This window comes from Hemitrygon akajei, chromosome 10 (genome assembly GCF_048418815.1).
Source record: "Hemitrygon akajei chromosome 10, sHemAka1.3, whole genome shotgun sequence".
NCBI classification, from domain to species: domain Eukaryota; kingdom Metazoa; phylum Chordata; class Chondrichthyes; order Myliobatiformes; family Dasyatidae; genus Hemitrygon; species Hemitrygon akajei.
Genome location: NC_133133.1, coordinates 137,759,383 through 137,772,906, shown reverse-complemented (window position 1 = coordinate 137,772,906; position 13,524 = coordinate 137,759,383). Strand labels below are relative to the sequence as shown.

Genomic DNA, 13,524 nt, shown 5'->3' with positions numbered 1-13,524 from the left:
AGTCACGTAAGAAAACAAATTTTTAGACCAGGTTCCTAGGCAACAAGTCCCACAAATTGATGTTTCCTGGCAGTCCAGCCTATATTTCCACTAGAGGGCAGCACTGTTGAGAGAGGACATCTCAACTGAGCCCCAACACCATGGTACAACGAAAGCCCAAGATAGAGGCCTGGTCCTAGCTACAACTGAGGCAACACTACTGCCTCGCCACCTGTCTCCCCACCAAACAAGAGAAGCAGGCCTGCAGCAATCAATGTCCAGCAGAGTCTTGCGATTGCAAAAGAAACATGTACTTTGATTCACTCACGTTTTCACTGCACGCCACCTTTGCGCCAACTCTAAGCCACCAACCCCAGTGCATCCGAGTAGCACACAGAGGCATGGTCTCCTTCCAGGCCAGCTGTTTTGAACCCGTATCTTCAACCTATATCTATTCCACGGTGGTGCTGTATATCAAGACTGAATCAGCTTTCTGAGATCCCATTCACCAGGACTATTGAATTCCAGACCTCATTGTGCCTTAGTCCAGATATGGACCAAAGAGCTGGAAGCCAGAGCTGAGGTGGCTGTGATTACCCCTGATATTAAGGCAGATAGCAACCCCCTTTATAAGCATACTTCATAATAAAATGATACACAAAGCACTGAGATACCAGTTTATAGTTTAAGAGGTTTACTTTACCTAAAATATGGGCCTTGCGGCCAAGTTAATCACTTTCCATTTTGTTTCTCTCAGTCAATCTGAACCTTTGTACCTCAGAAGAGAGCCTCAGGAAACCTAATTATATATTAATGATAGAATATTCCGTTAGAGCATTTGGCTATATGATAGGTCACACCATACCATGCTCTGGTGACCTGATTCAGGATTTTATCCAGGTTAGGGTAATTTGCTTTGTGTTATGGCAAATGAATAGCATTTTTGGGCTAGTTTTATTTAGACCAATGCTCATTTGGAAAAAATATAACTTTTGATGTCAGGTGGGGCTCAGATTGGTCCTGTTTGAGTTATTAACTTTATAACTCTAAGGCAGAAATTTATTTGGCATTTTTAGTCCTGTGTAAATCAGTGATGTTGGGTTAATAAAATTTGAAACAGTCCACAAGAGATATGTTCACATTTACATTCTGGACTTTATTTCTCCTGCTCTTTGCCACCTCACACTTTTTTTCAATAACCCTCTCCCATTGAATGTGGCATTGTGTGTCAGGATGGTATTGAAGGTCAGTAAAACAAACTGCAGTTGACTTATCTGAATCATGGGTTCTCACCCTGTTACAATAGCAACGATAATAATCTGAAACAAATAAAAAGTGTTTGTTGGTGTTTACGATGTAAATATGGACAACTATCACACCTCAATCAACTCAATCAGTCAGGCATTCACACTATTGATAAAACAGCTGCCTTAACGACTCAGCCAAGACTGCTCTCTATTCTTTTTCCATAACTTCAAGGTTGGATAGGTTTAATGTGTGCCTGATTATTTGAAATCTTTCAGCAATTCCCATCAGTTTGAGCCAAAAGATGTAATTGCATATGCATCATCCACAGTGGATGCACATGTCATTGTATCAAACTTTTACCATACCTCACCACTAACAATTCAAATGATAATCAAAGTGCCAAAGTACAAGGAAAGCAAACATTCTCCTGACAATTAGCGCAAGCTCATCGCCACACTTCTTTTTAGGAACATGGGAACATACACAAGCACGAACGGGAACTCACACTGCATATAGGGGAAATGAATGTAAATCCTCCTGTCAGAAATAAGGTTTTGAGGGATAAAAGCACATGAATTTTGAACCTAGGTACAAACTTTATTGGGCCTTATTACATGAACAAAAAGCCGGACCATGGGGCAAACAGCTGGACAGCAGGACTAGGCGTTGACTCTTTCAGAGACCCATTTAGAATGGTCTAAATGGTCTTCCACTGTGGCATACTATTCAGCAATTTTTTTCAGCTCCACCCATCACTCCTAAAGACAGAGCAAGCGTTTACTTTTCTTATGGTATATAGATAAAATGTCTCAGGGATAGAATAATTAAGTCCTACATTCCAAATAAATATTGAGCCATTATTAAAATGTGATCTGAAGAGTCATCAATACCCTCTGCTGAAATATGCCCAGTTTCATAATCTCTAATGTCATGGAATGGGAGGGGCCATTCAGCCCATCATATCTATGTTGGATTACAGAACGTTCCCATCTATCCCATTCCATCTTTTATTTTGGAGTAACCTATACTCTCCCTTGACCATCAAATCCCTCAATTCTTCTGCCTCCCGTCCACATGACAGGCAATGTATCATCTGCAATTAACCTACAAGCATATTTTTTGGATCTAGGAGAACAACTGGAGCGTTTGGGGGAATCATGCATGTTCACACAGAGAATGTGGCAATGCCAAGGTCAGGTTGAACACAGGTCACTAGACTGTGTTTCAACAGCACTATAGGCTGCTCCACTGTGTTGCTCAGGTGGAAAACATCAAGCTGGACATCTCATACATTATATTAAATGTCTGATTAAGCTAACATTTGTACTGATTTCATGTAACCCTCTGCCATGTACAATGACTCCCAGTTACCACAGATTATCTGCCCTTTAATAATTAGGGAACCAAAGGTATGCCCTTTAACATCACTGAATTCTCTAATAATTATACCCCAGCTCTCTATAATTATTTATAACAGTTTGTAACTCTGCAAGGCATTGACTTTCACCACGCTCAGATTATCTGAATTCTCTCTATGAATATCAAACTTCTCTCATCTCCAAATTATGTTGCATGTGGCGGGTTATTTCATCAGGGTATCTCTGCTCTCTCAAACGTTTGCTCGTGATACTGCTTCAGCCATCTGTGGGTTAACTGTAAGGTACCAGCAACACTCCGATAACAACTACAAGCAAAACTCCTCCCAGTTCAAATAATGAATGAGTCTCAGAATATGAGGAGGTCACATGAAATTGAAACTAACCCGTTAAGATCATTCCCATGGTTACAGAAAAGAGAAACTTAATTGTCCAAGCCCAATTCATACCAAGATATAAATAATAAGAACCTGCTTTGAATTATAATATCTGCTTCAAATGTGGTACAGGTGTTTAAAGGAAAGTTATTGTGAGGAAAAGAATGATGGTCATTACTCAAATTAAAGTGAGAAATTGTTGAAACTCCAGTAAAAATCACCCAACGACATTTCTCAAGTCTGTTTTGTCAATCAATTATTTACTAATATCTTTCTTGATTTGTTATAGGAGATGTAAAATAAGTTGGGGTAAACTGGAAATGATGAAGCTTTATATCAAAAGAAATCTCTTTTCTTTGTGAGTACTCTGTATGTACCTTCTATTGGTAATGACTATAAAGCAACTCTCCTCTATATTAGTAAGTACTGGCTATCCAGCTGGACCTACCTCAGAGAGATAAATGGCCGATGTAGGGAAGTGGAAATTAATGCAAGGGTTGATTGCATTGGTATTGGAAGTAAGACACATTGCTGGTGGACTGTGATTTGCTATTGCCTCACAACTCTTTACTGTTACATTTTGTTGCTCTGGTACAAAGAGCTACCAAAACAATGAAATATAATTATGAATAGGCCAAGTGGTTATTTGAATATATTCTGTCTGCCATTGAGAACATGCCTGAACTTTTCCCTCAACTCCACTTCCCAGTACAATCTCCATATCCATTGATTCCCTTAATATCCAGAAATCTGGCCAGCAGGTCTGAAGGAATACAACAACTGCTGGTTTACAATTATCCCGGATAAAGAATTCCAAAGGTTTACCATCTTCTGCTATACTGATATCCAGCCCATTGTCAAATAACAGCTGTAGCCTGCATCCTCATCTTATGCAGAAATTCAAATGCAACAAGACCTACACTTCAGCCAAAATTTTGTTCTTCACACATCAACACCATTTCCCCTCAAACTTTAAGTTAAAAGCTGTAGAATTTGCAAATCTGAAGTAAAAACAGATAATGCTAAAAATACTCAGCAGGTCAGGCAGCATCTGTTTAAATAGAATTAGAGTTAACAATTCAAGGCTACGACCTTTTTTCAGATCTTTCATCTCAGTTTTAGTATAAGTATTACAGGCCTGAAATGTTATCTGTTTCTTTTTCCATAATTATTGCCTGACCTGCTCAGCATTTCCAGCATTTCTGCTTTTATTTCTCTAGAACTGTTCAGTCTAAAACCTTAGACTTAACAAATGAAGAAAATTATGCTTACAATTAATCCAATTCACTCATTACTTAGATGGCAACATACAGCAGTAATTCTTTCAATCCTCAGCCCAAACCTCTTACGTTAGCACATAGTCTTCCTCCAACACAATTTCAATTGGTCTTTTTGTATAGCAGATCTGAAACTAATCATTCATCAGCAGTTTTACAGAAAGGTATATCCAACTGTATTTTGTTATACTTTGGTAATGTCTTCAACAGTATTCAACCGACAAACCTAACAAAATATCAATTCATCCATTTAATCAATAAACCCAAACTGACTCTTCATTACCAAGGAAAGGTGTGAAAGTGCAGCCTTTCAGGTAGCTTACCTCTTCAGATACCTTTGGTGACATGGAGAGGGGAGACTTGCAGCTTGGGCAACTGCCATTTTATGGTCTTCCATAAAAAAAAACCTTGCCCAGGGCTTTTGCGCCCTGGAAACTTTCCAAGGTGCAAATCCATGGTCTATCGAGACTAACGGAGGCTTACACTACACACACCTCTTCAGGGGAGCTCTCCTGATGAATAATTGACACCAATTAAATCCTGGTCTTCACCTCATTGCAGTCTGCAGGATTTTGTGCACAAATTTGCTGCTACAATTTTTGCATTATGTTAGCCGCTGCACTTTAGAAATATATATTTGGTTATGAATGCTTTGACAGTTTGGCAGTTGACAGTGACAAGCATCCCAAGGTTATGAAAAATGCTGCACAATGTATGGATACACTGCTTTTGATTCTTTGAATAGTTTTTCTGTCAGATTGTCCATTCCAACACAACTCTTTTTTTACTTAATACTTAAATGAAAGGTTGGTTGAGATTTCACGGTTGGTTTTCAGTCACACCCCTTTATACTTATCCCAGCGTTTGATGTTCCCTAATGTGTACACATTTCTGCTTGCAACTATTAATAAATACAGCACTGTGCAAAAGTCTTAGACACATATACAGTACATAGCTAGAGTGCTGAAGACTTTTGCACTGTACTGTATTTGTCAACGAGGGGTAGAGAGCGAGTTTGTAAATCTGGCGGGAGCAAAGGACGTTGGAATGGCAAGGGTGGAGTGCCGTGGGAGGGGTGTGGCGCAGGTGCAGACATATCCAGCCCTGAGACACCAGGCAAGGTAACTTGATTCCAAACAGTTGGTTTATTCATTATAGAATGTCTCTCTGACACTTTCCACTCTCTCCTCTCTCCATTCTCCTTTTCCAAACCATGATTTCCCCACTCTCTGTCCCCTTCTCACTCTCAGTCCACAATAGAGACCCATATCAGAACCATGTTTATCATCACTCACATATGTCATGAAATTGGATTTTTTGCAGCAGCAGTACTGTGCAATACATAAAATTACTACAGTACAGTGCAAGAGGCTTAGACAGCCTAGTTATATATATGTGCCCAAGACTCTTGCACAGTACTGTATGTTGAAAGATCAAAGTAATGCTGGCTTTTTTACTATAGTACAATCAAATACAAGGAATATTATGGAACTTGTATTAATGCAGTCTTTAGTGCATGAGTGATTCTTTACAATAACTCACGTGGAATAAAAATTACTTTTGAAAATTTCAAGACTATGTTCAGTTTGCTCTGTTGCATAATCACATTGAAATTTAAGCAGTAATCAAATATTTATTTCATCTTTATTCAATGCTGCTGCTAATACTCCGCATACCTCTTCCACTCCTCACTCATCCCATATCTCTCTACTTCTTTTTCCCATGTGTTCTTAATTAGCTCCTCCTCAAACAAGTCCATGCTATTCACCTTAACCATGCCATTTGATACTGAGTCCAAATCAGAATAAGGTTTATTGCCACTGACATGTGTTGAGGCAACTGCTGGTTTAGTTTTTCCTGAAATCACAGTATCTCCTTACTGGATAACGATTTTGGAATCTTCCATAATTAGCCATCTAGATGCCATCGAGGACACGTTTACAGAAGGGTGCTGAAAAAAGGTCAGCAATATCATAAGGGATTTCATCCACTCTACTTATGGACTGTTTGTCTCACTCCCATCACGGAGAAAGCTATGCAGCATCCATACCAGGACCACTGGACTCACAACCAGTTACTTCCACCAAGCCATCAGGCAGAGCAGCACCTCCACTCATTAACAAACCCCACCACCACTACATTAACATCACCTAGTGTAACTTGATGTACATACAATCAGTCTATGGATGACACATTGTGTTTTATAGGATTGGTTTTATGTTTACATTAATTGTGTAAACAATCTAGATTCTTGAATTTTAAATACATAATATTCAGGGCCTCATTAGGTCACTCTTTAGCTTTTGGCTTTACATTTACCATCAATGACATTCTGCTTACCAGACTTGAACGTGTGCTTTCACCATTTTAACCTCCGTTGTGAAGTTCTGCACCATGGAGATGAAAATGGATCACGATTGTCCAGATTCTGTTTTCTTGCTCGCTCAGAGCACAGGCACTGTTCCAGTTTCTGATGTACTGAAATGAGCTCAGAAATCTATGGTGGGAGAGTCACAAGGGCATGTCTGCTAAAACACACCAAACTAGCATCATTCCCACCTTAGTACTGTGGAAAGTTATTTGGTAACAGGGATTGAACGTTGGTACACGGTGTCACAACTGGAACACCAAAGAAACTGCGCAACCGTGCATTTAATAATTTGCTCATGCCTTGATCACACCTCGTTTGCCACTGAATGTTCAAAAGCGCAACAAGATCAAAAAGCAAAGGTGCTACTGATGTCATAGTCGTGTGCTCTCAGCAATCGATGGAGTAAGGAAAGAATCAGCATCAATAAGCTTACTCAAACCACTGAGATACAACGGAGCTCCCGGCAACAGCCCCATTCTTCATTAGCTCATTGGTAGCTGATAACTCTAAGTAGGTATGAGAAGTGTTCACCGTGATATTAATGACATCAATGCAACTGAACATTCAAAACTGAGTGCAATTGATGCTTGATACAATGCATCAGTACTAGATGCTACATTTTGTCCATCTTCTTTGGTGATATGTTCACTTCTTATTTTGGTTTTGGATTGTATAGCCATCTTGAGCTAGAAGACTATTATAGACCCATTTAAGGTGAATTGATGTACCTTATGGATGGCATCTGCAGAAGGTACAAATGGATAGAGCTTCCACCAGAAAACAGATAATACATTATTCTTTCAAAAAGAGTTTTTAGAGCATTACTAATGTTCATTTAGCAATGAGAGATTAAAACAAATACATGTAGATGAGTTAAAACAGACATTCAATGAGAAACATTGATACCATGCAATAATGGAAGGCCATCAAAGTATTAAACCACTTACCCTTTCTGCGGACTGGGCTGTGCCAAAAAATATTGGAATAAAAGCTAACCAAATTATGCAGGTGGTGTACATGGTAAACCCAATGGGTTTGGCTTCGTTGAAGGTCTCTGGAACCCCTCTGGTTTTAATTGCATACACAGTACACGTGACCATCAGCAGAATGCTGTATCCCAGAGAACAGATGAGAGAAAGGTCAGAAATGTCACACTTGAGAACGCCCCTGGCATTTTCTGGGTCAACTGTTCGCTGCTCCCCATAGTCTACAATGGTATGCGGAGGATCAACAGCAAACCAGATAAAGACTCCCAGGAGCTGCAGAGAGATGAGGCTAAAAGTGATTACCAGCTGGGAAGCCGGGCTGATAAACTTGGGAGCAGAGACAGATGTCTTACCTTGCTCAAATATTCTGTGAATTCTGTTAGTCTTGGTGAGCAGGGCTGCATAGCTAATGCACATACCCAGCCCTAAGAAGATTCGCCGGAAGGAACAGAGCACTATGTCAGGAGTTGCAATCATTAGGAAGGTTACAGCATAGCACAAGAATATCCCAGTCAGCAAGACATAGCTTAGCTCCCTGCCAGATGCCCTCACTATCGGTGTGTCGTTATAACGAATAAAGGTTGTTATGACAAACGTGGTGGCTATGATTCCCAGCATAGCAATGAAGACAGGTACAATTGCCCAAGGAGAGTGCCACTCTAGCTTGATTATGGGGATAAGCTGACAGTCTGTGCCATTTGCGTTGGGCTTCCTGTTGAACGGACACATCTGACAGGTTGATTCATCGATCTGGTACTGGTAGCCCTCACAGCGCTCGCAGTGCCAGCAGCATGGCACGCCCTTCACCGTCTTCTTCCTCTCACCGGCCTTACATGGCTGGCTGCAGACTGACTGTGGAATGGCGAGTCCTCCGCTGCCCCACTGCATGTCCTTCACCTGAAAAAATGATCAGTCACCAAGTCACCTACCGTTTGCTACATAAAAGGCTACGGCAGGTTGTACAGTAACGTTTTAAGAAACTGAAATAGCTTTCTTACATAATCGGTGGCACATTAATCACTGAAAGAAATGTTCATATTAAATCATGGCAGAAAAAAAACCATCCATTAATGGGTGATTAACCAAAGATAGTGCAATTTGAAATATTTTGTGACTCATAGGGTAATTCAATGTAGAAATGGAATTTCTGGGCCAACTTGTCCACAATAACCATTTCAGCTAGTGTCCTCTAAACCAGGGGGTCCCCACTGGGGTCCATAGACCCCTTGCTTAATGGTATTGGTCCATGGCATAAATAAGGTTGGGAACCCTGCTCTAAACAGTCCAAGTGCCTCTTAAATAATGTTATTGTACCTGCTTCAACATTGTAAATAGCAAGGATTAGCAAGTGTAATAGTCTAAGCACAAGCAGATCGCTGGAAAGATTCTTTGCCTGATCACTGCATGGGGAGATCCACCTGGTGGAGGAGGTGTAGCCAGGTTTGTAGACACTAAGTCACAGTGAATGGGATGGCAGGCAGGACTCTGCTTCTCAAGCACTCCATTGATTCATGAGCAAAGCAGCTACGTTATACCTTACACATCCCTTTCAGATCATTCCTGTTGGCACAGCCAGCACAATCAGTCGAGTTAGAAACATGGAAAACCTACAGCACAATACAGGCCCTTCAGCTCACAAAGCTGTGCCAAACATGTCCTTACCTTAGAACTACCTCGGCTTACCTATAGCCCTCTATTTTTCTAAGCTCCATGTAGCCATCCAGGAGTCTCTTAAAAGACCCTGTCGTTTCCGCCTCCACCGCCGGCAGCCCATTCCATGCACTCACCACTCTCTGCTTTAAAAACTTACCCCTGACATCTCCTCTGTACCTACCTCTGTTGCCTACAAGCCAGGTTTAATACCTAGTTGTGGTGCTGCCTGACTCAAAGTTTGTATGCTCACTCTGTGACTGCGTAGACTTCCCAGTGCAGCCCTGGTTACCTCCCACATCACAGCAATACGCAGGTTGGTAAATGGCCTCTGGTGTGTAGCTGAGTGGTAGAATCTGGGGGGGGTGGGGGGGAGGTGTCGGTAATGTAAACAGAGTAGGTTGCAGGGAAAGTTAGAGGGGAATGGAACTGCTTTGTGAGCCAGCGTGGATGCAATGGGTGAAAACAGCCCCCTTATACATCAGATCAAAATACAATGATTACCCAAAGCACTCTATAACCAATGAAATTCTTCTGAAAGGAAATTAGTGTGCTAATATAGGAAAGAGAGCAGCCACATTTTGTGTAGCATGCTCGCACAAACAGCAACTGAAGCAAACAATCTCAATTTAGAAATATTCATCCAGGGATACAAATGGATCAGGGTACCAGAGATTAAATAATCTTTGCAAAATTACACTCCATTTAATGTTTCCTCCGAAAGGTAACATTTCCAGAGCATTTTTCTACTATTGTTCTGGAGAAACAACACATGACCTTCAATTTAAAGCAATTTAACTGATATAAAACCCAAATGGTTTACATTATGCCAGGAAGCCTCACATTCTTCATCGATTGCAGTCCACATGTGCATCTAGTCCCGCATCAGAACTGATACTTTATCATAACAAAGAATATTGGTTTACCCAGATCCCCACAACCTTATAGATTCATAGAGTCCTAGAATATTACAGCACAGAAACAGGCCCTTCAGCCCATCTAGTCCATGCTGAACTATTAATCTGCCTAGTTCCATCAACCTGCACCTGGAGCACAGCTCTGCATACCCCTCCCATCTATATATCTATCCAAATTTCTCTTAAATGTTGAAACTAAAGCCACACCCACCACTTCTACTGGCAGTTCCACGTTCTCACCATGCTCGGAGAGAAGTTGTTCTCCCTCATGTTGCCAATAAATATTGCAACTTTCACCCTTAACCTGACTTCTAGTACAAGTCTCATGCAACCTCAGTGGAAAACGCCTGCTTGTATTTACCCTATCTATAACCCTCATAATTTTGTACATCTCTGTCAAATCTCCCCTCATTCTTCCACTCTCTAGGGAATAAAGTCTTAACCTATTCAACTTTTCCCTATAATTCAGGACTTCAAGCCCCAGCAACAACCTTGTAAATTTTCTCTGCACTCTTTCAATCTTACTGGCATCTTTGCTGAAGGTAGGTGACCAAAACTGCACACAATACTCAAAATTAGGCCTGCTCAATATCTTATGCAACTTCAACGTAACATCCCAACTCCTGTACTCAATATCTTGATTTATAAAGGGCATTGTGCCAAAAGTTTTCTATCACTCTATCTCCCTGTGACGCCACTTTCAAGGAATTACAGTCCTGTATTCTCAGTTCCCTCTTTTCTACTGCACCCCTCAGTGCCCTACCACTCATCTGTAAGTCCTACCCTGGTTTGTTCTCCCAAAGTGCAACACCTCACACTTGTCTGTATTTAGTTCTATCTGTCACTTTTCAACCCATTTTTCCTGCTGGTCCATATCCCGCTGTAAGCTCTGACAGTCTTCAGCAATGTCCACTACACCCTCAATCTTGGTGTCATCCATAAGTTTGCTGATCCATTTTACCACAGCATCATCCAAATCATTGATATAGATGGCAAATAATAACGGAACCAGCACTATTCCATGTGACACACCACTAGTCATGGGCCTCCAGTCAGAGAGACAACCCTCCACTACCACTCTCTGGACTCTCCTGTGAATCCAATGTCTAATCCAATCTCATCTTGAATGCCAAGTGACTGAACCTTCCTGAACAACATCCCTGGCAGGACCTTGTCAAAGACCTTGCTAAAATCTACGTAGACCACATCCACTGCCTTACCTCCATCAACTTCTCTGGTAACCTCCTCGGAGGACTCTGTAAAATTGGTTAGACATAACCTAACATGCACAAAGCCATATGAACTATCCACAATCTGTCCCTGTCTAACCAAACACTTATATATCCAATCCCTTAGAATAATTTCCAATAACTTAACCACTACTGATGACAAGCTCACTGGCCTATAATGACCTGGTTAATACTTCGAGCCTTTCTAAAAGAATGGAACAACATTAGCTATCCTCCAATCCTCTGGCATTCACTCGTGGCTAAGAATCTTTTAAGTATCACTGCTAGGGTCCCTGCAGTTTCTAAACTAGCCTCCTACAGGGGCTGAGGGAACACCTCATCTTGTCAGGCTCTGGATTTATCCACTCTAATTTGCCTCAAGACTACCCCTCCTCAGTAGTCTGTATATAGTCTATAACGTGACTTCTGCTTTGCCTCACCTCTATAGACTCTGTGCCCATCTACCAAGTAAAACAGATGCAAAAAATCCATTTAAGATGTTCTCCATCTCTTTCAGCTCCATGAATAGATGACCACTCTGATATTCCAGAGGATCCATTTCATCCCTTGCTCTCCTTTGCTCTTAATATATCTGTAGAAGCTCCTGGGATTCTCCATCACTTGTCTGCTAGAGCAACCTCATTTCTTCTGTTAGCTCTGCTGATTTCCTTCTTTAGTGTTGTCTTGCATTTCTTATAGCAATGGAATCAGCACTATTCCATGTAACACACCACTAGTCAAGGCTTCCAGTCAGAGAGAGGCAACCATCTACTACCACTCTCTGGATTCTCCCACAAATCCAATGGAGCAGGTGGGTTGGAGTGGGGGGACTTTGGGGTTCTAACATTTTAACTGTCTTTCATTCTTTGGGGCTCTCCTCTGTTTTTGTGGATGTTTGCGAAGGAAATAATTTCAGGATGTATGTTGTGCACATTTCTCTGACATTAAATGTACCTATTGAAATAAATCCTTTGCTCCTTCCTGTCAATATTTGCTATGCACTTCCTTCTTCTTCTTAACCAGGGTCTCGATATCTTTCAAAAACCAAGGGTCCCTAAACCTGTTATCCGTGAGAAACATACAAATTTTGCTCTCTCAAAATTTCACTTTTGAAGGCTTTCCACTTAACCAAGTACATCTTTGCTAGAAAACAACCTGTCCCAATTCTCACTTACCAGATCCTTCCTGAAACTGTCAAACTTTAAAATCTCAACCCTGGGTCCAGACCTATCCTTCTCCATAATTATCTTGAAACTAATGGAATTATGATAACTAGTGTAAAATGTTCCTCTACACAAATTTCTGTCATGTGCCCTGTCTCATTCCCTAATAGGAAATCTAGTATATCCCTCTCTCTAGTTGGGACTTCAATGTACTGATTAAGCACATAGATCACAACCTCTGGCTGTTCACCTTCCTACTTAAGAATGCTGGAGTCTTGATCCAAGATGTCCCTGAGCCTGGCACTGGGAGAAAACAAGCCATTCAAGAATTTCATTCTCATCCACAGAACTTTCTGTACTGTCCCCAAACCAATGGAGTCCCTATCACTACAGCTCATCTTTTCTCCCCAGTTCCCTCTGAGCCACAGAGCCAGAGATCTAATCACTCTGGTTTTCCCCTGCTTGGTTATTCCCTCCCCCAACAGTATCCAAAGTGCAATAACTGTTATTGAGAAGAACAGCCACAAGGGCACTGTGCACTGGCTGCCTATCGCATTCACCCGACTGACGGACACCCAGTTACCTCCGTCCTGCACCTTGGGTGCAACTACCTCCCTGTATGTCCTGTCGCTCAACCTGTAAGTCTTTCGAATGATCCAGAGGTCACCCAGTTCCAGTTCCATTTCCTTAACACAGTCTGAAAGAAGCTGCAGCTAGATGCACTTCCTGCAGGTATAGTCATCACTGACACAAGAGGTCTCCCTGCCTTCCCAATTACTGCAAGAGGGCCATTCCACTATCTTGTCTGGTATTCCCACTGGTCCAACTGTGCATTGAGAAAGAAAGAATGCAAAGTTCAATGATAAAAAGTACCTATAGCCCTGCCACTCCTCGTCAAAACTTCTGTGAGCCAAAGCCTGAACTGCCCACTCTAACACAGGCCCACTCACA

The 13,524-nt window shown here is 41.4% G+C and overlaps 1 protein-coding gene across 4 annotated transcripts in view; it reads right to left on the bottom strand.

Annotated features, from left to right (window-relative positions):
• Positions 1-13,524, bottom strand: part of LOC140734715 (metabotropic glutamate receptor 8) — a 402,709-nt gene that overhangs the window by 48,507 nt on the left and 340,678 nt on the right. For all 4 annotated transcript variants that reach the window (XR_012100592.1, XM_073059083.1, XM_073059085.1 and 1 more), the window contains one exon: positions 7,576-8,511. Coding sequence is in view for 3 of the 4 variants with exons in the window: in XM_073059083.1 (XP_072915184.1) it covers positions 7,576-8,511 (936 nt within the window). In the remaining variant the exon portion in view is untranslated. The remainder of the gene's footprint in view (positions 1-7,575; positions 8,512-13,524) is intronic.